Source organism: Eptatretus burgeri, chromosome 12 (genome assembly GCF_056783735.1).
Source record: "Eptatretus burgeri isolate ZD-2024b chromosome 12, Ebu_testis_v1, whole genome shotgun sequence".
Classification (NCBI taxonomy): Eukaryota; Metazoa; Chordata; class Myxini; order Myxiniformes; family Myxinidae; genus Eptatretus; species Eptatretus burgeri.
In genome coordinates this window covers 33,459,372-33,485,432 of record NC_140972.1, presented here as the reverse complement: position 1 = coordinate 33,485,432, position 26,061 = coordinate 33,459,372, and the positions used below count along the sequence as shown (strand labels likewise).

At 45.6% G+C, this 26,061-nt stretch overlaps 1 protein-coding gene across 2 annotated transcripts; it reads right to left on the bottom strand.

The window, feature by feature from the left end:
• KTI12 (KTI12 chromatin associated homolog) lies at positions 1-25,136 on the bottom strand. Of its 2 annotated transcripts, XM_085850068.1 has the most exons (10): positions 24,838-25,071; positions 20,732-20,837; positions 15,446-15,497; positions 12,835-12,887; positions 10,875-10,930; positions 10,671-10,750; positions 8,497-8,656; positions 8,145-8,207; positions 4,178-4,246; positions 1-505 (listed from the first exon to the last, which is right to left on the bottom strand). In XM_085850068.1, exons 2-10 carry the CDS (start codon positions 20,763-20,765, stop codon positions 362-364), a joined length of 711 nt encoding a protein of 236 aa, XP_085706194.1. In that variant the 5' UTR covers positions 20,766-20,837; positions 24,838-25,071; the 3' UTR covers positions 1-361. The 2 variants fall into 2 exon arrangements, with proteins under 2 accessions (XP_085706194.1, XP_085706193.1); XM_085850067.1 differs by lacking the exon at positions 20,732-20,837 and having other exon boundaries at positions 24,838-25,136.
• Positions 25,137-26,061: the final 925 nt, after the last annotated feature.

Genomic DNA, 26,061 nt, shown 5'->3' with positions numbered 1-26,061 from the left:
TCTGTATTTGTCTGGAGCTGTCCAAAACATGCTATGCCTGTTTATTTATACAAATATTTTTTCCAAAAGTTTTAGTTTAATCATCCAAGCCAGCACCCTGTTAAATATACTTCTTCCATACCTTTGTCCACAATACTATTTCTAATCAGAAACGATGTCATGTGATCTTCTGTAACCCCAATGCAGAGATGTCCCGTGGTGTGACAATGATGCAAACGAGGGTCGTACTCCTCCTGCAGCAAAGTGAAACAAGCCAGTTGAGCTGTGTACCCAGAAGCTGGCAAGGAAATAACGCATATTCTGCTGGTAAATGAGGTACGCGATGTGGATTTATAGGATGCACTGCAAAGTCGAACGTCTGCTACTCGGTGCTCTGAGTGATGAAATCCAGAAACGAGGACACAAGTTGTGAAGGGTCATCAGAAAGGTGCAATTTGGCAAAACTGATGAACTGTCTTCTCAATCGGCGCAGCTGTGCCGAGGTCAGGCTGTGGTTCAGCTGCAAGTGCGAAAGGTCAAAAACAAGCAACTTGCAATGGCATGGTAGTTATTGAAAAAGAGAGGCAAAACAACAACAACAACAAGTATACAACATCAAGAGTTGCTGCTAATGAAAGATTGTGAATGATTAGTAAGGCCTAAGTCACATTTGCTCTACAGCGAGGATATGGCGGCCGTACGCCCTCTGAATTGACAGAAACGTGTGGTGGCCGCAGAGTTTCTGAGGTGGCTTCAGGGTGGCCCTATGCCGTTTGGCTATATTTTACAGGTCGTAAGGTCGCCGTGGAATTATAGCGCGGAGTTATAACTTTTTTCATTTCTACATTCGCCGTAGCAATTCGACAAGCCGAAACAAAAGCACTGGTTAAAAAAAAAAACAATACAAAAACCCACTAGTTACCATCCGTCTGGCCGCACATTCGCCTTAGGGCCCCCCTGTGGTCGCCTTGCGGGCACCTTGCGTCTGCCTTGAATTCTATGGCCGCCGCAGGAACGCCCTAAGGTCACCGTGCAACATCAAATCAAAGACCGTACGGCACCCCCACGTTTTCGGTCTCCACAATTTATAAATACGCCGTGTGGCTACTCGAAAAATAAAAATATATGTGACTGCTACATTGTGTGACCGTGGAAATACTGCGGCCGCCGTATAATTGCTAGTGGCCATAGATTTTGGAGACCCCACGGCCGCCGTGGCAAATGTGACTGAGGCCTAACATTCCCCTTTGTTCATCAATCAAAACTTTGCTCAATGGTGGAGCACTACCATAAAATGAATACACTCGTACTCTCAGACATTTCAGATTTTGCACGTCCGAGCAGGAAAAGAAAAACTGCAGTGTGTGTCGACCTCAAAGCAAAACTGGCCTGAAACAAAGCAATTAATAATTTGTTTTATCAATAAGCAAGGCAATGTGGCCTAATAAATACAAGGTATGCATTCCCATAATTGCCTCACATGGGGTTTTTTTGTATATATAGTTGAGGCTCAGAGAAGAGCTAGAATTAGTACACTCAATGGATCAGGACACAACTGGACAAAAGGAACAGAAGAAATAAGGGGACACCAGCAACAGAGTTGAAGGCCAAGATAGAAGCAGATTGGACAAACAATGAATGAATCGAGGTGAAAAGTGATCGCAGAATTTGGTTGTTTCACCAGAAGGGGGTGGATGCTGGATGCTGGATGCTGTATGCCCTGAAGAAACCTGGGGGGGGGGGGGGATAAAGCATGGAAAGAGCAGAGGGTGCAAACCCATAAAGGAGGTGATCGAAGACAGGCACCACCGACCTGTCTGCGATGGCATATTGATTGACCCATCCTCTCAGCTTCATCCCAGGAGATTCCAATGATCTTTCATGCCTTCATTCCCACAGCGTCAGGCTGAGGAAAGTGCGAGGCAGGGGAGCAAACCCAGAGGGGAGAGCAACACTCCATCACACTGCGGATGAAGACCTTGCTGGTGGAGAGAAGTTCAGGTGTGCCAAGGAAGGACTTTGTATGATGGAGGATGCCCAGTCGGTGGCTGGCTTTGGAGAGAAACTTTGAAATGGGGTTTGAACATGGATCGTGAGACTCTGAATGACTGAACTTCCTCGAGGAGATGGTTAAGAAGGTAGACAGGAGGGTTTACTGATGGTCCTTTCAGAGAGAGACAATGAGAGTGTGTGATTTGTCAGGATTGAAACACAAATTCCAAGTGTTTGACAATCTTGTGATTTTGTTAAGGTCTGAAGAGATGGAAGAGGCTGCAGCCTGCCTGTCTGAAGGATGAGGGTTTTCAATACAGAGGGTGGAGTCATCAGCAAATAGATAAAGAGTATTTTAAAGACAGTCAGAGAGACAGTTGATGAATATCAGGACTGGGCCCAGAACACTGCCTTGGTGCACCCTAGTCTTGACAGGAAGAGGAGATGAAAGGATTCTGTTGAGTGCCACACATTGACTCCGAGAGTAGAGGAAGTCAGTAAGCCATGTATGGAGTCGGCCTTGGATGCCAAAGGCAGAGAATTTTGAAAGTAAGGCGGGATGTCAGACTATTGAAAGCACGAGCTATGTCCAGAGACGGGCCGGATCTCATGTCTGCCATTGAGGGCCTCCATCTCTTGTTGGGTGAGTAGAAGCAGCATGTCCAAGGTAGAGTGACATGGTCTGAAACCAAGTTGGTGATCTGAGATTAGGCTGTTGGAGAAAAGGAAGGATTTCATATCAACTGCAATGATGGATTCCATGAATTTGCTGATGATTGGAAGGAAGCTGAGAGGTCTGTAATTAAGGGGATCAGTCTTTGCAACTTTTTATGTGATGCAGTGATGTTGATGGATTTACAAGCAGATGGAAGATGACTTAATGCAAATGATAGGGTGAAAAGGGCAGAGAGAGGATGTGCAAGAGCAGCAGAGCAGGTTTTTAGGACACGTGTGTTGATGCCGTTCGGTCCAGTTGCAGAGTCAGAGTTGAGGGTTGAAAAAACCTTTTCCACCTTCTCAGGTGCAAAAGACACAGAGTCCAGGAGCAGTTGGGTACGACAGGGCAGGATGGGTTCCGAGACTGAGGGTTTAGGGATAACATTTTGAAGAAAACACAGAATTGAGGCATTCAGCCTTTTCACGGGTGGAGTTGGTTTTGGTGCCATTTGAAGAGAGGGAAGGATGGAAGGGGAGCAGAAACCAGAAACCGTCTTAACAAAGTGCCACCAGGTTTTAGAGGAGGGAGACAAGTTTGAAAGTTCATTCTTGAAGTTGGACAGATTTTGTTTTCTGGTACTCCTGAGAGTGGACACACATTTGTTACGGACTTTTCGGAATGCACTGAAATTGTCTTTGGACTGATTTGCCTCTCAGGAAGAGCAACTGCCTCACCAAAGGATTCAGTGTATGATGGGTGGGAAGAAGGGTAGGATAATTGTAGATGAGATCAGATAAATCTGTGCATAAATTCTTGTGGAAGAATTCCCAGGCTGAGTTAACATCAGGGGTAGTAGATATGGGAGACCAGTCCTGGAGAGAGATGGCGACTTGCACTCCCTGACAATATGCTTAAGTGAAATGCCAGACTCGCCGGCGTTGAGGCAGCTCTCCGAGAATAGCCTGAGAGACGTTGACTTTCACAAGAATATGAACAGATGAACCAACTGGAGCAGAGGAACTGCAGGAGACAATTGCAGGAAAGTTAGTCAACACCAAGTCCAGAAGGGAGGATTTGCCATTGGGAGAAATCCGGGTTGGAAAGTTCACAGATTGAGTCGGTGCCAATGCGTCACAGAAGTCCTTTGCTGAAGTTCCATGGCTGGTGAGAGAGGAACCAACACCCAGCCAGGTTGCATGATGACAACTGAAATCACCACATATGAGAAACAGAGTTGGGATGAGTGGTTAAAAGTTTGTCCATGTTGTCTGAGAGATGTAAATAGCGTTGTCACTGTTAGGACGGTACAACACACAGATGAACAAGAGGTGGGAGTGGAGGAGAAGTCACAGCCAGGGGTACATCTTGGGAATGGGAGGTGTAAGATCAGTACATGGACAGTGGGAAATTGAATTCTTGATGCAAAGTGTAACTCTGCCACCAGGGTGTAATTAGCTCAATCAAGTGCAACGCTTGCTTAGTTATGAATAAGTTAATGGTTTAAATAAACGGAATATTTACAGCAAGATTCAAAAGTGACAAGGATATCTTTTTCTTGGCTCCGGGAATAGAAACGGGATCTCCAGGGCCTGCAGTCCTCTGTGCATCGAGGATGAGCTGTGAAAAAAAAGTGAGCGCAGAAAGGAACAAGCGATCAGCAAGTAAAATACAATATTGGGAAATCCAGTCCAAAACGTAAGGTATGTGCTCTAGGCCAGCGGTATAGGTCAGATTTTTTGGTACTTCATCAATCGGATTGACACAAAGCTACAAGAGGTCTCGTATGAAAGATGGGGATCTCAGGAACTCATTTTTCCCTGTTGTCCTCATTTTTTGGTGTGCGGCCCATGAAATATTCACACCTGAAGGATACCCCCATTAGAACATTTTGACCACTTCCGAAAAACAGTGAATTAGCCAGAACTACAAAGCTATGCGCCCTATTTTTACATGATTGGTATTGAAATGTGCAGAATGAACAGGGGAATACTACTAGTTACTTAATGGAATACTTCTAGATAAATATATGTACATTTGAGTGCTTTTAATAGAAAAAAAGACGTAATTTCCAGACCGCTAACTTCGAAAATCATCAACTACAGAAACAAACATCTGCCAATTGACATATTTTTTTCTTTATTTTATATGTGTTCAGTTTACCATATCAATATAATGAGAATATTTTGAAACAAATTTCTACTAGCAAATTATACGATATAGTGACTGAAGTTTGCACAAGTGATGTGATAACTATATGTTACACCAATACACATTGTTCTACGAGAAATGAACTAAAACATATTGTTGTAGATTTTCGCCACTCCGGAGTGCGGACGACCGCCTTTAGCTCAATTGTGGCCGCGCGCGTCCACCGAACGTGGAAATCCAGTCGCAGCTTCCGGATCAACACCGAAACCCAGCTACGGGCGTTTTTAACCACACCATAAACCAGCCAACTCTTCTGTCCACGCGCTACAGGGTCGATCGCCGAATTGTCGATGTACCTAATTATTCGCGTGGACAGAAATGCCGGGACTTTATACCTCGACGGGACCTGCACAAAAACGAGCCGCTTAGGCAGCTCGTTCCATTTGTGATTGCCGAGCGGTTTTATATCGCCAAGCCCTGTCGGACCAGGTGTACGTTTTATCGGCTTATAATCAGCCAGCCAACATTCCGAACGCATCATGGCAGTCAATGGCAGAAAGTGACACAACGAGCAGGTTAACATTCAAAAATGGGGAACATTTATTTCAACACAGGCATGCAAGCAATGCAATGAATGGGGGGGGGAATGGGGAAAAAGACACGAGCAAAAACCTACAACCGATGTCTATTATGTAATGTACATGCACTTAATCAGTTTGTTACTTATGGACAAGGCACCACAGACTTTCATGTAAAACCCAAGAAAAAGGAAGAACCGGGCTCGTGAGCCTTTATAATTTGCTCGGAGCCGGGATGACCGAAGGGGCTCCGAGAGACCGAGCGGGCTACCTGGCCACCCTCTTGGTGACTCGATGGGTCCTGGATCGGCGACCCTCGGTGTCTCTGCCCGCACTCCAACCTCTGAACTCTCCAGCTCCCCACCCCAACTGCAACTCCACCACACCAACACAGCGCGAACTTGAGCGCTCTTCTCCAAGCGATCTTCCCCAAGCGCTCTTCCCAACTCCACCACACCAGCTCCTCTCTCCAACTCGTGTGGTCTTCAAGCTGTTCGGACCCGGGCTCCAGCGAGACCGAGCTGGATCCAATCGCCGTGAGCGATAAAGTCAAGACGTCATATCGGGGGTGACCACAAATAATGAGACCTTCTTTTTACCATCCTTCCTGAGCTCCAGCGAATCCCCTCGCGCTTCTGAACACGTGCTGGTGAGACGAAGCGCCGATCCTTCCCATCGATGCGTCGCTTCCTCGAAGAACCACCTCCAAGATGAGGCCAATGAGTCGCACCAAGCCGGGAACCAAGCACAGAACAAAGAGCTCCACGAACCAAGAAGAGCCAGCCGAACCGGACGACGAAGTAGAGCGCAAAACATGTGTGACTCTCACAACTGGCGCTCCTCTCTCGATGAACAACAACCAACAAAGCAAGACCCAGTAGCAACTCCGAGCCGAGCAACCAGCTCAACTCTCTTTCGATGAACCAAGCACAAAAAACGAACCGAGCCAAGCAGAACCAATAAGCCTTCTTCTTCGAGCCAAACAGAGGATCCCTTCCTTATCCCTCTCCGCCCCTCCCGGCGTGACTCATCCCCTCGTGCCCACACAACCGCGGGTGGGAGGGAGTTGTTTACGTCATGAATCACGGGACGGGAGGGCTCTTCTTCCTCTTCGCAGAAGAGGGGGAGGGGCGTCTTCCTTTGTGTTGTGATCGAACCCTAACTATTAAATTGAATCACAGCACATTTAATCGATTTTTGCCCATTAAACAATGGAAGGTGAGCTATCTATGGAACATGCACTTATCGACATAACTGAGCTAAAGGAACCTGAATGATGAGTGCGATTGATTTCCAAATTCGTAACAATATATTTTGAGCGAGTGTCCTCGATATGTTCAACCATCACTGTCAGTGTCATTTTGGTCACCATGTGACAGTTCGTTGCCACACTGCCTGTCACTGGTGGCACACATGCACTCGTTAATGCAAGGCAAACTGTCTTGTGAGCAGCTGCAGCAGTTGGTACAAGGTTCACTACCACGGCATGAACACACAAGACCATCTAACATCTCCGCTGATGTGGGTCCATCAAACAATGTGGGATGCAACACACCTTCTCCTCTGTACCATCCATGACCCTCTGGTGTGGGAATTTCTGGATTTGCCAGGTGGGCATTCATCCATACTCGGGTTTGGTGAACGGATCTCTTCACATGTCCGAGAAAAGCTGGTTCGGACGGAGGCAACTTATGCACTGGGACATCTTTGGTCGGTGCAAGTTTCTCCCGAAGATCATTCAAATTTGTGTGTGCATCCATATATTTCCTTTGAGAATCATACATGGCACTGACTGAATGTCTTGAATCAGCCACTGCCTCCTGGAGATCGTCAGTGGCGAGGACTTCGAGGTGTGGACCATTATTCTGAAGATGCAGTGTCTTTATAGCTTTCCATGCTTTCTTTTTACCATAACCAAAGAATGCTGATACAGAGTCACATCCTGCCAGGGCATGAAACGCAGGAAGCCGGGTACACATTTCTGGAAGCAAGCTGTAACATATCTGATGGACCGGGATAAGTTTGCATCCTGTTGATGTTCTTTTCTCTATCCATATTCCGGCAGTGTCCCGCAAATGTGGAAAGTAGTGGACTACTAAGACAAGCACATCAGTGTCTGCTGATTTGATTGTAATGGACCCACGCACATTGTTACGTCTGAACTCATCATCGGCATGCTTCACATGAAGAAATATCTGAGAAACAGTTGACTGTCATGATACATTCCTGCAGATGAAAGGCATGCTGTAAGCGAACTATCAGAGAAGCCACCAGCCAAATAGATCCGCTTTTCTTGGTGATCTGAAAGTTCTTTTGCTGCTGGTGCATGTTGCGTGACGTGACTACAGATGAAGTGTGTCAAGGTGGATTTGTTTGATAATAGAGCCATGAATTTCGTCCATTGTGGTACTGGGCGTCCAGCAATGACTTGGTAGCCTGTAGGAAGAGGGCTCTTTGTCTTGTAGTTTATGGGAAATTATGTGATTTTCTGAAATGGTCCAAATATTCAGACGGGTGTATATCCTACAAATGTGAATATTTCATGGACCACACACCAAAATATGAGATCAACAGGGCTAAATGTGTTACTGAGATCACCATCTTTCATATGAGACCTCTTGTAGCTTTGTGTCAAGCCGGTTGATTAAACTCCTAAAATATAGCCCTTTATCGAGGTTTAACGCTGGCCTACTCCTCTTGGCGTCATATTGGGGGGTGTGGGCTTTGGGGGTCCCGCAAGGGCGTGGCTGATGGGGGTTCCACGGGGTGTGATTTGATGCAGCACTTACATTTACAGCCTCTTGTGTGACTTTATCGAGATCATACAGGAAGTTTGAAGGTGAAATTGGCTGCTGCATTTCAGAAAACAAAACAAAAAAAAACAAATGAACTTCAAGGTTATATTTTCTCTCAAGTATAAGTTAGCTCTGTTTAAGATGATAATTAAAGTATGAGCGGTTATCAACAGGTTTGTTGTCTGACCAAAAAAAATTAATTAAATGACCAACAATAAAGAAACAAAACAGCTTTTTAAACATTTCCTGGAAATGAAATTAAACTTTTCGACGTGGGTCTTTTTCTATTAAATTTCAAACGTTCGTAAAAGCTTCTATGTACGTACATACATACATGTTTACATACATTTAGCGTAGATTGATTTGGTGGTGGAGCTCGACGTAAAAAGAGCACATCACATATGGTCTGGCAGGGCAGTTCATCCTCGGGCTGTACAGTGAACAATGGGCTGTCCCAGCGATTATTTCCATCTGGGGATTCAAATCGCATTGCCAGGTCGTTCAACCTGCAGACACCAAAAGGTGGTGATGAGAAAAGTCATTCAGTGACTGAGAATACAGTAATGGTCAACAAACTAGCCGGAAACACAACTGTCAGAGAAGACTTTTGAGGTGTTGTTTTAGATACAGTCAAACCTGTCTTAACAGAACGGCCACCTGTCTATTGTAGCAACAAAGAACTAAAAAAAAAAAAAAAAATTGCCTGCACAGTAAACCTACGTAAAGTCAACTTTACACAATGGCCACATGTCCATCTTGACCAGCGGCCTTTTAATTTGCTTCGCTCGGCAAACTTGAGTCAGCAAATGATGGTCATTGTTTCAAGTAAAAGAAAATCCAAATCACTCACTTGGCTGCTCATATAAAAGATGATTCATGCACAAAAATGAAAACACTTACTGATTACTTAAAAGGGTTGTAAAGTTTGCCAAATGAACGCTTGTCAACAATATAATCGACAGTGCAAGATGCAGGCACTATTGTTCACGACGCCCCTCTACACAATGCAGCGTTTAATCGCTCCACTATCCCGACGATTGATACGGCACTATTCATCAATTCACACATCAATCGTGCCAAAACAGGCTGGTTCCTAATGTACGACAGAGTCCTGTACATTGTAAATAACGAAATAAATGAGGAAAAATATGAAGAAAATAAAAACTATCCAAGAAGTTAAAATATATATATATATATATATATATATATATATATATATATATATATATATATATATATATATATATATATATATCTTCTTCTTCTTCTTTTGGCTGCTCCCGTTCGGGGTCGCCACAGCGGATCATCCGTATGATCCGCATAGTGATTTGGCACATGTTTTACGCCGGATGCCCTTCCTGACGCAACCCTGGTCGCCTCTTACGACACAGGGATATGGTACACCTATTTTAACCGGGGTATACACCGGCCCAGTATACTGGTACTCATTTCGCCGACCTCGGAAGGATGACAGGCTGAGTCAACCCCCTGGTGTATTAATTCAGTGGCCCAACGGGGCTTGAACTCAGGACCTTTTGGATCCCAAGCCGCTGCCCTAACCACTGCGCCAACACCAGGCTTATATATATATATATATATATATATATATATATATATATATATATATATATATATATATATATATATATATATATATATATATATATATATATATATATATATATATATATATATATATCTTTCAAACTTTTTTAATTTGTCATCAAAGTTGAACTTTTTATTTTATTTTAAAGAAACTGTGCTAGGGGAGTGTCGTAGCATTTTTGATGGTATGGTGCATGCCAGCATTCACATTAAAAAAAAAAAAAATTGTAATTTCTTTTCAAACACCCATTGAAAATGTTATTTTCTAATAAACAAAGAATAAGTATGGCATATGCATTGTCCGCATGAATCCTATCCTACTACGGTGTATAAAATAAGGCAATGTCTATGTCGGTTTCTTATGGAAATGAAAACAGCTCAACCGACCTGAGACCTCGACCAAATTTTGCATTCGTGCCTGGAGTACCCAGCTTTCAGATCATGTGAATTGAATAAATCGACCGGAGGGAGTGTGTGTTGACTAATCGATGAAAGAAACCAAACAATAGATGTATTAGTTTGAAAATTGCATGTTAACACTATACAGGGTAACAATGCATGAATGATATGAGATGAGATGCACTTGCTTTGAATGAAAATCAAAATGGCCACCACAGAAATCCACCTGTCAAAAAGGACACTTAATCCCCCCTCCCTCCCCCCACCGCGGTGTCCATTCTATACAAGTTTGATTGGATAAGTGGTCACTGTGGTTTCATCATCAATGAACTCTTTGCTGTCTTCATCAATGCCGTTGTTTACTGCGTTTCCCACAACTCCACTCCAACCCCAAGTAAGCTCTGATATAAAGCTCGAAATCAAAAAAAATGAGAATTCTGATTGACTGCATATTGTTTCACCGATAGATTAACGATGACAAATATTTGTCAAAGAGAACACTTCTATCAAGCTCACCGATCCTCATCGTATCTCTCACCGACAGGTCTCTGTGCATTCCACTCACGGCATGTGCTCAGCGCAGTGTCACAGTGAATCTGTCACAGAGAAACACATCTGCACCGGCAACGCTTGTTCAAAAAGAAATAATAAATAAATAATATCGACACCAAGGTTTAGCCAAACGCAAGATGCACAACAAATATTAAAACTACAGCTCACCACACAATGTGGAGTTTGAGAATGCTTGATTACACAGTAGAGCTCATATCTGTAGCCTAAGAGAGAAGGTAACAAGTTTTGTTTAAACCTCACAGAGGGAGCCAACAACACAATATATTTAACATTGACATCAAAGGCTGGCATACTCCATGGTGCAGTGCCCCCTGTTGACTCAGCAACAGGCAGCAGTTAGAGCAGATTTTGACCCCGACATGGACCAAACCCAGGATGAGACAGCTAAGCTCAGTGTCCAACATACCAACAGGTGGGATAGGTGAACACAAATAAATAAATAAATCAATGAATAGAGGGTGACCACATATAAATAAATACCGACAGACCTCTGAGCACCATTGGTTTTACCTGGCTCTTATGTTAACAAAAATGCCAAGCACACAACAAAGCTCATGCCTTGGAAAATATCCATCACGATACCGTGGAATTTAACGACTCTCCATTACGATACCGTGGAATTTATTGAATATCCATCATGATACCATGGAACTTAACGACTATCCATCAAGATACCATGGAATTTAGCGACTATCCATCACGATGCCATGGAATTTAACGAATATCCATCACGATACCGTGGAATTTGACAACTACCATCACGATGCCATGGAATTTAACGACTATCCATCATGATACCGTGGAAGTGAGCGACTATCCATCACGATGCTGTGGAATTTGACAACTATCCATCACGATGCCATGGAATTTAACGACTATCCATCACGATACCGTGGAAGTGAGCGACTATCCATCACGATGCTGTGAAATTTGACAACTATCCATCACGATGTAGTGGAATTTGACAACTATCCATCACAATACCGTGGAATTTAGCGACTATCCATCACGATACCGTGGAATTTAACGAATATCCATCACGATACCGTGGAATTTAACGAATATCCATCACGATACCGTGGAATTTGACAACTATCCATCACAATACCGTGGAATTTAGCGACTATCCATCACGATACTGTGGAATTTAACGACTATCCATCACGATACCGTGGAAGTGAGCGACTATCCATCACAATGCTGTGGAATTTGACAACTATCCATCACGATACCGTGGAATTTGACAACTATCCATCACAATACCGTGGAATTTAGCGACTATGCATCACGATACCGTGGAATTTAACGAGTGTCCATCACGATACCGTGGAATTTTCGAATATCCATCACGATACCGTGGAATTTATCGAATATTCATCACGATACCATGGAATTTAACGAATATCCATCACGATACGGTGGAATTTATCGAATATCCATCACAATACCGTGGAATTTAACGAATATCCATCACAATACCGTGGAATTTAACGAATATCCATCACAATACCGTGGAATTTAACGAGTGTCCATCACGATACCGTGGAATTTAACGAGTGTCCATCACGATACCGTGGAATTTTCGAATATCCATCACGATACCGTGGAATTTATCGAATATTCATCACGATACCATGGAATTTATCGAATATCCATCACAATACCGTGGAATTTAACGAATATCCATCACAATACCGTGGAATTTAACGAATATCCATCACAATACCGTGGAATTTAACGAATATCCATCACAATACCGTGGAATTTAACGAGTGTCCATCACGATACCGTGGAATTTAACGAGTGTCCATCACGATACCGTGGAATTTTCGAATATCCATCACGATACCGTGGAATTTATCGAATATTCATCACGATACCATGGAATTTAACGAATATCCATCACGATACGGTGGAATTTAACGAATATCCATCACAATACCGTGGAATTTAACGAATATCCATCACAATACCGTGGAATTTAACGAATATCCATCACAATACCGTGGAATTTAACGAATATCCATCACGATACCGTGCAATTTAACCTGTGTCCATCACGATGCCGTGGAATTTAACGTATGCGGTACCTGAACTCAATACGTGCCTTTTATGTAATTCGATGAATCAAGGATGACCACATTTTCCTTGTTGATCTTTCTGCAAGTGCACAGGTAATTCTCAAATTACAATCAAACACAGCAAGACAATTGAATAAAAACAAAATTGGGTGGAAAAGCTTTAAAGTGGAAGCGAATGGGGAGTTCGCCCATCACAAGGCCTTAAGGCCACTCAAAGATGGGGGCTACATAAAATATATTGTGGGAAGGAGAATTACTGGGAAAGGAGATACCGATTCACATCTCTCTTAAACTAAAAGGTTGCATGTTGCTGGAAAACAGGATGCAGGAAAGGAATTCCAGAGTTTGGCAATGCGTGAGGAGAAAAAAAAAAAAATCTTGAGGAATATCCGACTGTTGACCATTAGGAACACATACAGTGTGGGGTGTGCAGAGGCTGCCAAACGTGGTGAGCACTTGAAAGTATGTAAAGGTGGGACAAATACTGAAAGGCCCTTTGAGCATCTTCCATCATAGTACCTGGAGAAGAGACACAGAAAAGACTGAGCATTGAACCGAAAGAGGTTCCAGACATGATGCCAGATCATGGCCAACCACAGAAGATGAGTCTAGCACCCGCCCAGATGTGACTACAGTGTTCCATTGCTGGACCTATGGTGGTTTTGTACAGGTGGAGCGAGACCTCGGGAGGGAAGTATCGGCGAGCACGATACAAGCAGCCAAACAGCTCTGCGATGTCAGAAATATACTTATCCTAACCAAGGTAAGAAGCGATGTCCAGATCAAGAATAAAGATGCAGTCAAGTTCCTGTAATGGTGCTGGGTCTATCACCAGGTTATGCAAAGAGGGGGATCTTGTCCTGGACAAGGATAGCAGGTGGGTCTTTTTTTTGATTGATGCTGATGAAACGATCTTTTCCCCAGATACTGACATTCTCAAGGTCCTGATTTAGAATAACGCTGGCTTGAAGGTGGAGTGATGCGGGCGTGGAGCCACGATAAGTAGTGCATCGGGTTGAGTGATCACCATAAATGGCTAGCCGAAATAAAATGTTGTCAGGCAGGTCATTTATATAAAGTAGAGGCCAAGAAGACCCCAACACAGAGCCTAAGGGAACACCTGTATTAACGTTATGGGCTGCAGAAGGTTGACCCTCGTGCCACACAAAAATTTGGCGATCGTGTGAAAGTCTGAGATTATTGAAAGCAAAGGCCCAGATATACCACAGACTTTAGCTTGTGAATGAGACCCTTATACCAAAAACTTTATCAAAAGCCTGAGAGATGTCAAGGGCTACAAGTCTGGCCTTGCCACGCCGGTCTAGGACCTGGTTCACGTATTCAGTTATGAGGGAAAGAACATCACCAGGAGACCGGAAATGCCGGAATCCATACTGAGCGTCAGTTAGGAGATCGTGGTCTTCCAGGAAAGTCATAAACTGCTCATTGACAAGGCATTCAAATAGTTTGATCATAATGGGAAGAAGGCTGATGAGCCTATCGTTGGATGGATCAGATTTCTCTCCATGGCCCTTCAATGCAGGTACAACTGAGGGTACAATGGAAGCCATCTTTCAATGTACCTTCAGTTGTACCTGCATATACTTCCAGCAAGGTGGGAAAACCCACTTTGATAGGCATAGGTTGTACAGTTTTGACAAAATAGAGGACAATATGAGAAATAATGTTAAATATGAATAAAATATGGTTGTACAGGTAAATACGAGATAAAAAAAATAATAAAAGAGGAATAATGAAGACAGATGACATGATGTAGGGGGAAATCTTGGAGTGTGTCGTAGAGGAGAAGGACCTGGGGGTGTAATGGACACGGAGGGCAGGGGTGGGGTAATCAGACAGCACGGTGCCAGGCAGGTATACGTAAGTTAAACAGGGTTTTAGGTTGTATTCGAAGGATAAATTATAAATCAAAAGAGGTAGTGTTAGCATTGTAAAGGAATTTAGTGAGACCTCATTAAGAATATTTTGTTCAATTTCGGTCACCACATCCGAGGAAGGACATAGCTGCATTGGAGAGGGTTCAGCACAGAGCTATATACATTGATTCCGGGACGAGCTAGACTCAGCTATGAGGAGCGGCTGAACGACGCCTATACATTAAAAAGGTGGTGATTACCAGGGGGATCTGGTAGAGATTATTCAAATAATGAAGGGTGTGGACAAGATAGGCGCAGAGGAGCTTTTCAGCAGAATGGACAGTGGTAGGACTATGGGACATAGCCTGACAGTTATGAAGAGGAGACTTAAGACAGTAGTAAAGCAAGGGTCCTTCAGTTGGAGAGTTGTTAATGCATGAAATTGTCTCCCTGGAAAGTAGTGAACACATTACAGATTGAGGGCAACGTGGATACTGGCAGGATTGCACAGGCTTGATGGACCAAATGTCCTCCTCCTGCGTCAAACCTCCTTATGAAACTTAATACGAAATTACCCTCAAAATGTTTCACCTATAAGTGATGACATCAATGGTGGTCAAAAGTGAATAGGGAAAAAAAAATCAAGTCGCAAGTCATCATTTTAGTTTGATTTTGAAATGTCAAATGTGTTCGTCCATATTCCCCCTTGAAGGGAGGATCAAAGGGTTCCACTTTAAGATCAACATTAATGAACGAATACCTTTCAACCTCTGATTTCATGGTGGCTCTTAACATCTTCTCTTTTGCTGGATCTGCGAAGGGAGAACAACAAACTGTTGCCATCACTCTGCCTTTATTGCATCAAAACTAAATGTACCTGTGGTCTAACATTATAATCGAGTGATAAAGTGTGGGAAGGATATGGGGTGTGGTTAGGGGAGGAGCATTGCATATATTACGTTGTAAGGAAGGAGATTAAGTTCATTTACTTAAATCCATATATTAGTTTGATGTTACTCATCTGACAAATATTTAAATGAAATGTCGAACCATGACAGCATAATATTGTTCCAGCTGTCGGATCGACCAGTTGCCCAGTCAAAATCCCGATGAACCGAGTCAAAGCGGAGTCGCGACGGCCGGCTGATTCTGTCGTTCCGAGCTGGATCATGGGCCTGTCTGCCATGATTCCTCGCCCCGATGGAACCACCGAGCCAGTCGATGCTTCACGCTGGCTACTCCAACAGGTGACCGAGTGGAGTGGAATCGCCGGATGCAGGCATGGTCTTGTCCTGAGTGCTAATCACCCGAACCCAATCTTCCCTTTAACGGGTGGGTATAATCAAACTAGCGACAGAGACAAAGTCGTTTGATAATGTATTTCAACACATATGGGGCAGCAATACAAGAGGAAGCAATTCTGTGATAATTCGACCGAGGCAGAGTCAAGCGAGGTCGAGGCCGTTTATTCTCGATATGTGAAACGCCCTGCAACCCATGCCTACAGAAAACAGATTTTTTTGGAATACCGGTCACATTTTCCATCCAATCATCATGTAACTTTGTTCAAAAAAAATCTCCATGGATAAGTGCTCCGATGTTGAAAGTTGCATCAATAGCTCATAGTATGGTTCACCGTGTCATGCCGTGGGAATTGCGTGCCAAAAGCGATTTTATTGTTTAAATGCCATCTATTGGGTGTTAATAAACAGAAAAACTTGGGTGGCAATTTTACTTTTGGGAATTTGGGTTTTTGTGGGGGCTTAAACGGGGGTACCGTCATTTCGCAGTTTATTGCCCAAAATGAAAGCGCCATTATTGTTATAACTATTTTTATCTTTTACAATATTAATAGGAAAATTATGAAAAAAAAAATCAGGTGTCTTCCTCATATCATCATTCATTTATGTACCAAATATTTTGTTGATATCCTGAATAATTGTTGATGTATTAACAAATATATTATTTGTACATGCGGAGTATGTGAACCACGATATCCGCCTTCTTTGAACCAGGTTAAGATTTTGTCCATTTCAGCAGCTTTGATTGTCTCCTTCTATAAAACAATTCTAACTTAATATATTGTTGTGGTTACCAAATTCGCAAACCACCATTCAGGTCCCTTAGGTGAGATATCTCGGTAAGTACATGTGTAGTTAGGCCCAAACCCGTTGTCTAGTGGGAATACATGTCATTTATGCGTGCTGCGACTCTTCAGGATAGCCGTTTTTCTTTTACTATCTTTATTTTGGACCAATCGCCATTGTTACCACCACCAACCACAACATCAACCACCCACCGTGGCGCCGCTTCACGTCACACCTCGCAACCGTCGCATCGCCACCGTTCTTGCGCCGCTTGTGGGTACCGGTGTTGGACTCGTGCAGGGCGCGCGCCGAACAGCGTGTACAAAACCACGGATTTTCCACTTCAAAAACGGATCAAAAACGACACACGCCCACTTTTGTTCCGTCCAATCGGTGAGCGAGGGGCGATTTGGCCCCGCCTCCAGGGCGTTGGAGGGCGATCGCTATATGCAAATTTATGGATCAAAAAGCATTCACGCCCACTTTTTCTCGGGCCAATGGGGAGCGAGGTGAAAGGTCGAAGGCAGGGGGTCAAAGATGAGAGAGCGAAGCCACGGGGCTTATATAAGCGACCGCGTTCGTCAGTAGAGTGGAGTTAAGACTTCGCAGTCGGTGGAGTTGGGAAGAAGAAGCAAGAAGGAGTTGGTCGTCGTCGTGTGCGTTGGAGTCGGAGCGGAGGGGACGGAGCTGTGGAGAGGCGGCGAGGGCAGACGAGGGGGTGCTCGCGTCGTGCAGGGAGCTGCACACCAGGGAGGCCGACGGCGCGACCTGGCCGAGGTGGAGACGCTCGTCGCGGGACTCGAGGCAGAGTGGAAATCCTCTATACCCCGAGCATCAGCAACCCCCTCCTGTTTCCCCCCGCGCTGAGATAGTGCGACCAAGGGGGCCCCTTTCCCACCCCCTACCAGACACTGCCCGCGGAGTTGAGGCACCATCGCCGCTCCGCGTCTCATCACCAGACGGGTAGGCCCGACCCGGTCTCGGCCTCAGGCCCGCCTCATCTTTGAGGGTGTTCTTTTTCTTGGTTTTGGGTATGTGTTGTCGGCGCCGTCTGTGAAGTAAAATTGTATAAGTGTTGCCGTGTGCTCGCGTAATCGGTATTAGATCTGCATTGTCGCATTTGCTTTTTGTGTAAAATTGCATTGTGTTTCTTTCCTTTTCTATGTGCTTTTGGTGGAATTGAATATGTGTGCTTTCCGTTCATCGCGAATAAATGTGCTTTGTGTTGAACTGTTTCCCGCTTCGCTTCGTCATTTCTCTCATTGAATCCTCATCTTGCTTCACGTAAAGGGTTGGTAGTGGGCTGAATACGCCCGATAATTAATCGAACCGTCGAGGCCGACGATAACACCGCTCAGTTATCCCGATAGTACGGAACGGGTCGCTTAAGTGGCCCGTGTCCGAAGTCGACCTGCGGCGAGGTGCGATCGCCCGGTCTACCCTCCGTGTGGGTACTTAGGTAGGTCGAATTTGGCGAGCAACCCTATCCCACGCGGGGGCTGATTGGCTCGATCGCGGTGAGACCGAAAGGTCCACCCGTGACTGGTTCCCGGCGTTAGTCCGAGAGGGTCACGACTGGATTGTCCGTCCGGTGGGCGACGTGCCGCGATTCGAGTTACGTGGCCGTCGCACGCCGGCGGGCGCGAATCCGTAACAATATGTACAATAAATGAATGCTCGGCCTAATCGATGATAGTAATGTAGCAATATTTTATGAAGTATGTTCTTCCCAGATAAGTATCCAATGCAGAAATAAGTCATCCGTGACTAGAAGATTTTAACAACCTCAGCACCAGTTAGTGTCAGGAATTGCCTTTCCTTTGCTACATTATTTAGGCATATACTGTGATATTTCCATGATATGATTGTGTATGTTTATATATATATATATATTTATATATATATATATATATATATATATATATATATTTATATAAGAAATAAACGACAAATGTATTATATGATAAAACATGTAACATTCATGACATGACTTCATGGCACTGATACAAATAAAGGAAATAAAAATATACTTTTCTGTAATCTTCACACATTCATACCACCTTTTATCACCAGTAATTACTCCACTCAACATCGAGATGAATACTAACAATAGACTAAATGAATCTTATTGGGTCATTTGCTGATCTTAATACATTGGATAACTGATTGGCTGCATGTCATCTTCGTCACAAATACTGGAGTCATTCACGTTTCCACAGTCTGTGCATGGCAAGCGATTTTTATGGCATGAACAGTTCACTTTCTCTTTGCATCCACATCTAACTAGTTCAAGTACTTCACGTGGTGCTGGCTTTTCGAGACATTGTACTGGTATAAGGTTTTTGTCATTGAGTTTCCATCCATTGCCCTCTGGAAGCAGGTTCTTTGGCCTTGGTTCTTGGTAGGTTTTGACTCTTTTGGACATCAGGTTGGCACGCTGTATGTGAGGTTTCAGAGTGCTTCGCGTCAGTGGAAGCTTTTCACCCTCCAAGTTCTTGACCTTAAACAGCTCCCATCAAAGATCTGGCAATGTGACGCACAAACTTTTGCTGGAGTATACATTGCAGATGAACGTCTCGACATTGACAACATCAGCTTCAGGAAGACTGTCTGGACATCCAAAGATCTGGAAAGTCTTGATAATCTTGCTGCTTGAAGGTAGTTGCAGGAACTTGGTTATCCACGCTTTCTTCGATATACTGAAGAACTTTCCACCCCAATCCACGCCAGTGAAGTTGTGCAGTCCTATCAAAGCCTTTGACTTCTCCGTTCCAATAACAATGTTCAGCGGTGTCTGTGTGTGACACAAATCCAACATCTGACTTTGGCTTATGGCGTACTTGCTTGACGCTCTTTACATTTTGCACAAGTACTTGTGATACAATGCTGACGGTGTTCTTTATGGCTCCATCCCACTTACCAGAAACAGTGTGCATTTGTGCCAAAGAGTAGCTGCTTCAGAAAGAAAGCTACCATTGGTGGATTTTCAAACGACATGTTCCCAGTGAAGTGCCACTTATCTTTGCAATTCAACAACTTAGTAACTCTAACAATGTCGCGAAGTGTTTCCCCCGAATCTTGGGGTACTACTTTACCAACAGCAACTGAAAGGGTTTTACTATTGATGATATGTTCACTTTCATCGAGTCGATGGGGCCTGACAAATTCAGCAGTACTGATATTTTCTGTTATCAAACTTTTTAGGTGGCTTTTGAAGTCTGAGCTATCCACACTAACACCATGTTCAGTCAAAGTTGACATATACTCATAATTAACATCATTCATACTTAGAACAGCACCAGACGAGAGCGAACATTTGACTGCATTTACAATTTCAATGTCACACATATGCTTGGTGATATTATCATCGACCCTAGTACAATCAAATCTGAAAGAATAGCATTGGCGTTCAACATTTCGTAAACAATCTCTGTGATACCACATTTCATTTGCAGCGGCATCACCAACTTCAAGCAACAGTGACAGGTTTGCTCGGACTTTGTCATCACGTGTCTTCGTTTTTATGTCCAGAAAGCGGGTCCCCATAGTATGTCAGGACAAGATGCAACTCTCCATCTGTCGGATTATCACAGAGAAACGCACAGGACTTGGTCTTTGGCTCCATTGGGCGACACCTGCGAACACGTCTGACAGAATCCTCATCATGTGCCAAGGATGGACGGCCGAGTTTAGCTGGTCGCATTTGTGATTCACTAGATGATGTTTCACAAAATCTCTTTTCGGCTCTCTCCAGCATACCTTTGTGCACTACGAGTTTGTAACATTCTTTGTGGTAATGGATGTTTTCCGTATCAGATGCAGACAACTTTGACAGATTTTCAGCCAGAGGTGCATACTGCGTTTCTCCATACTGTGCTCGCTTCTCGGCAAAGTTCTTTATGTTCCCAATAGAATCTGATGTAATAGAATCTGTACAAAGGTGTAGCCCTTCCGCTTGCCTTTATCACAAATGATGCAGGTGAGTGAGTTCATTGTCACGTCCGTTATAGTTGAATATCAACAGGCCTTGCTTCGAAACGGGTGAACTTCTTCATAAGTGCATATCTGGAAATACATAAACATCAATATTTATTTCAGATATCAACTAAATATTTGGTACATAAATGAATGATGATATGAGGAAGACACCTGATTTTTTTTTCATAATTTTCCTATTAATATTTTAAGAGATAAAAATAGTTATATCAATATTAGCGCTTTCATTTTGGGCGATAAACTGCGAAATGATGGTACCCCATTTAAGCCCCCACAAAAACCCAAATTCCCAAAAGTAAAATTGCCACCAAAGTTTTTCTGTTTATGAAGACCCTATATATACCATTTAAACAATAAAATTGCTTTTGGCACACAATTCTCACGGGACCACGTTTCAGGTACACGGTGAACCTGACTATCAAGCGGTTGTGGAGAAAACAAATTTAGAAGTGAATAAAGGTGAAAAAGTGAGGGGCGAAAAAAAAGTGAGGGCCTCGGCCAACGATTCACAACATGGTCAAGGATGGTTGGGGACGCCTATGACTGGTAATTAATAATTCAAACAAGTACACACCCATGACTCAACAAACAAACAGCATTTCCTTAATTATTTAAGTCCTTAAGACCTCGGACATTCAGGCCAGGTCAGGTCAGGTTCGGTTAGGTATGGGAGTGTGCACCGGAGCAGTGCATCGCTGGGTACACTTTCCGCCGGTACTCCCATTGGCCTCCTCCACTCACGAGACTCCCTCGCTGAGAGAATCTGCTGTGCAGGATCAACGTCAGGAAAGTGAGCCACATGTCCAGACAGCCGCAGCTAACGCTCACAAACTACGCAGGTAACAAATCTCATTTGAGACTCTCTCAGCAACCGCTCCTTGGACACAAAGTCCGACCAGCAACAGCTAAGGATTCTCCGAAGAGACCTGGTACCAAAGGCACGAATTAGCCGTCTCAGATCCAAAGAGCAAGACTGGAAGCACCAAGCCCCTGAAGACTAGGACTTTCATCCTCCTGCACAAGTCCCGGCAGTGCCATACCTCATTATCCAGTGAATCCATGACTCCCCAGGCCCGATCCAGACGTCTGTTGACCTCTGGCTCACAGCCAGCAGAGACATGAATATCACGACCAAGGTAAGTGAATCTCTCCACAAACAAGCACAGACAGGATAGCAGCATCCAAGATGTCATTGAAAGCTTGGATCGTAGTTGTGACCCAGGAAACCCGTAATCCCAGCAGCTCCGACTCCCAATTCAGCACCTCGAGGGCCCCCAAAAGGATATCTAAAGTCTCTGCAAAGATGATTGAATCATCTGTGAAATCAAGGTCCGAGATCTTGACATTCCCAAACGATGCACCGCCGCTTGATCTCTGACATCCTCCCCAGAATCCAGTCCATACAGGTGCTGAAAAGTGTGGGGGCCAGTACACACTCCTGACAAACTCCAGTAACAACTGGAAATAAGTCAGAGATGGTACCACCACATCTCACGGCACTCTTGGTATCAGTCGAGTTCAGACATCAGATCGATCAGTTTTGGTGGCACCCCACGAAGACCAAGAATCCTCCAGAGGACATCCCGATTCACTGAATCAAATGCTTTACAGAGATCAACATAGGCTGCCAGCAGCCCCTGCCGAAACTCTCGTCTGTGTTCGGTGAGGACCCAAAGAGCAAGGATACGGTCAATCGTTGACCCCTTTGGTGTAAAGCCTGACTGCTCTGAACGCTGGTGCTCAAGCAGATGGTGGCGAAAACCGATCAAGAATTATCCGAGCAAAGACCTTGCCCGGCACTGAGAGCAGTGTCACCCCTCGGTAGTTGTTGCAGTCTTGGCGATCACCCTTCCCTTTCCAGAGAGGGACAACAAAGCTCCTCTTCCAGTCAGTTGAGATGAGTCCCAGGCAGAGCACAAAACTGCATGCAACGACATGAGTGCAGCATTTCCACCAGCCTTGAGAAGTTGAACATGGATGCCACAGATCCCAGGAGCTTTACTCCATTTCAACCGGTTCACCGCAGCCTGTGTTTCCACAAGAAGGTGGGTCACAGTTGAATGGAGGGTCGGCAACAGGGATTGTAACACCCTTGACGTCCAACTTGACAGCTGGGGGATCAGCCTGGTACCGACCGCTCAAAGTAACCGGCCCAGCGGGCCTTCACTTCAGACTCCTCTGTCAAGAGCCTACCACTCTTTGCTCTAACTGCAGTGCTCCGAGGGATGGGCTTGGATGAAAGCAATGCGCGAAATCCCCGGTAAGCAAGACGAGAATCACTTGAGCCTCACCACGCCAAAACTCACTGTGTACCGAGCTCACCCCCCCCCCCCAAGGAAAGCACCTAACCAACCCCAAGGTGTGCGCTTATTCCACAACCCCACCCCTCATGCCAAGGTGTGTATCGAGCCCACCGCTCCACCCCTCACCCCAAGGTGTGACTAGCCCACCACCCCACCCCAAGGTGTGTATCTAGCCCAACACCCCCCCCCAAGGTGTGTATCGAGCCCACAACCCCACCCTCACCCCAAGGTGTGTGTCTAGCCCACAACCCCACCCCTCACCCCAAGGTGTATTGAGCCCACCACCCCACCCTCACGCCAAGGTGTATCGAGCCCACCACCCCACCCTCACGACAAGGTGTATCGAGCCCACCACCCCACCGTCACGACAAGGTGTGTCTAGCCCACCACCCCACCCCTTACCCCAAGGTGTGTGTCTAGCCCACCACCCCACCCCTTACCCCAAGGTGTGTGTCTAGCCCACCACCCCACCCTTACCCCAAGGTGTGTGTCTAGCCCACCACCCCACCCCTTACCCCAAGGTGTGTGTCTAGCCCACCACCCCACCCCTTACCCCAAGGTGTGTGTCTAGCCCACCACCCCACCCCTTACCCCAAGGTGTGTGTCTAGCCCACCACCCCACCCCTTACCCCAAGGTGTGTGTCTAGCCCACCACCCCACCCCTTACCCCAAGGTGTGTGTCTAGCCCACCACCCCACCCCTTACCCCAAGGTGTGTGTCTAGCCCACCACCCCACCCCTTACCCCAAGGTGTGTGTCTAGCCCACCACCCCACCCCTTACCCCAAGGTGTGTCTAGCCCACCACCCCAGCCCTTACCCCAAGGTGTGTGTCTAGCCCACCACCCCACCCCTTACCCCAAGGTGTGTGTCTAGCCCACCACCCCACCCCTTACCCCAAGGTGTGTGTCTAGCCCACCACCCCACCCCTTACCCCAAGGTGTGTCTAGCCCACCACCCCACCCCTTACCCCAAGGTGTGTGTCTAGCCCACCACCCCACCCCTTACCCCAAGGTGTGTCTAGCCCACCACCCCACCCCTTACCCCAAGGTGTGTGTCTAGCCCACCACCCCACCCCTTACCCCAAGGTGTGTGTGTCTAGCCCACCACCCCACCCCTTACCCCAAGGTGTGTGTGTCTAGCCCACCACCCCACCCTTACCCAAAGGTGTGTGTCTAGCCCACCACCCCACCCCTTACCCAAAGGTGTCTTGCCCACCACCCCACCCCTTACCCCAAGGTGTGTGTCTAGCCCACCACCCCACCCCTTACCCCAAGGTGTGTGTCTAGCCCACCACCCCACCCCTTACCCCAAGGTGTGTGTCTAGCCCACCACCCCACCCCTTACCCCAAGGTGTGTGTCTAGCCCACCACCCCACCCCTTACCCCAAGGTGTGTCTTGCCCACCACCCCACCCCTTACCCCAAGGTGTGTGTCTAGCCCACCACCCCACCCCTTACCCCAAGGTGTGTGTCTAGCCCACCACCCCACCCCTTACCCCAAGGTGTGTGTCTAGCCCACCACCCCACCCCTTACCCCAAGGCGTGTGTCGAGTCCACCACCCCACCCCTCACCCCAAGGTGTGTATCTATCCCACCATCCCCCTCCCCTCATTTATCCTTTCCTTTTCCCCATTTGTTTACCACTACACCCCTCTTGCATCACGTTAACCCACAAAGTAGTAACGGTTAGTATAAATAGTCATTCGGTAATCAAGACCCTTATCCCCATCAAACCCCCATTAATCCCGTCCTCCAGTTACCGTCGTACCGGTGAACACGGTGTTCTTATCTTGCGCCATGAACTCCTCGTCCCACACGAGCACGGCTTCCCGGCTGCGATCCCGCTCCAACCACGAGCACAGTTCACGGGCACGACGGGATTTCCCGCTGCACGGGAACCCGCACAGCAGCACGAGCGGCATCGTCGCGGTACGAACTCGTGCACGGCACGTGGGCTCACAACATCCCTCACCAACTGCAGTGAACCTGATGGGGAAACCCGGAAGTGAATCGGAACAACCCCCTTCCCACCGGACGCGGTGACGTAAGGACACGGCGGCCGCTCCGAGCGTGGGAGGAGGTTCGAATCACTTACAGTAAATTCGATTTGCGCTTCCAGAAAGTTTGATTCCTGAAGTGAAAGTTAATTTAATTCAAAAATAATATTAATTTAATTGAAAAAAACAACGAAGATAAGAGCGGGATCATCGCAGTCAATCACGTGCCGAACAAAGCCGCGAACGCTGTGGATCGTGTTTCGTGACGTCATTAAATTGAGCGGAAACACGAGCCGCCGCCATGTTGGAGTACAAGCGGAGGACGAAGCAACGTCCATGAATGATCCATTGGAGGGAATTAGTGTTTGTGAACTTTGTCATGGCAAAACAATCGGGGTCAAAGCTTGTCCAAGTCGATAAGTTGGACACGTTGTCTCAGCAGTGATACAACAGCACAGACCCGTATGAATTGGCGAATTCAGCAAGGTCCAGAACCAGACAAACTTTCCAACCATTTTATCTCCAGATAGCGTTGTGTTCACTGAGTTTTTACATCCAAGAAGACACGCTAGTGGGGCAACTTAGCATAACAATTGTGCATTTTGTGAGGAAAGCACCAAATTTAGCACACTGGTAGCCTATCATATTATGAACAGATTTGGATATTGGGCCATCTCAATTTTTGATGGCAGTGGAAAATGGCTCCCACAGCCATCAGCGGCTGAATTTGAGATCGCCCAATATCCAAAGCTGTTCATAATATGATAGGCTACCAGTGTGCCAAATTTGGTGCTTTCCTCACAAAATGCACAATTGTTATACTATATTTAGCTAAGGTGCCCCAATACGTGGCTTTTTGTTGTAAAGTGAAACTGAGTCTATGGGCCTATCACAAACAGGTTTATGGTGTCTCTCTTGTCCCACCTCCTTTCTGGTATTGCACCCTCCTCTTTCCATGTTTTGACATCTCCCTCCTCCAGATTATTTTGGCCTCA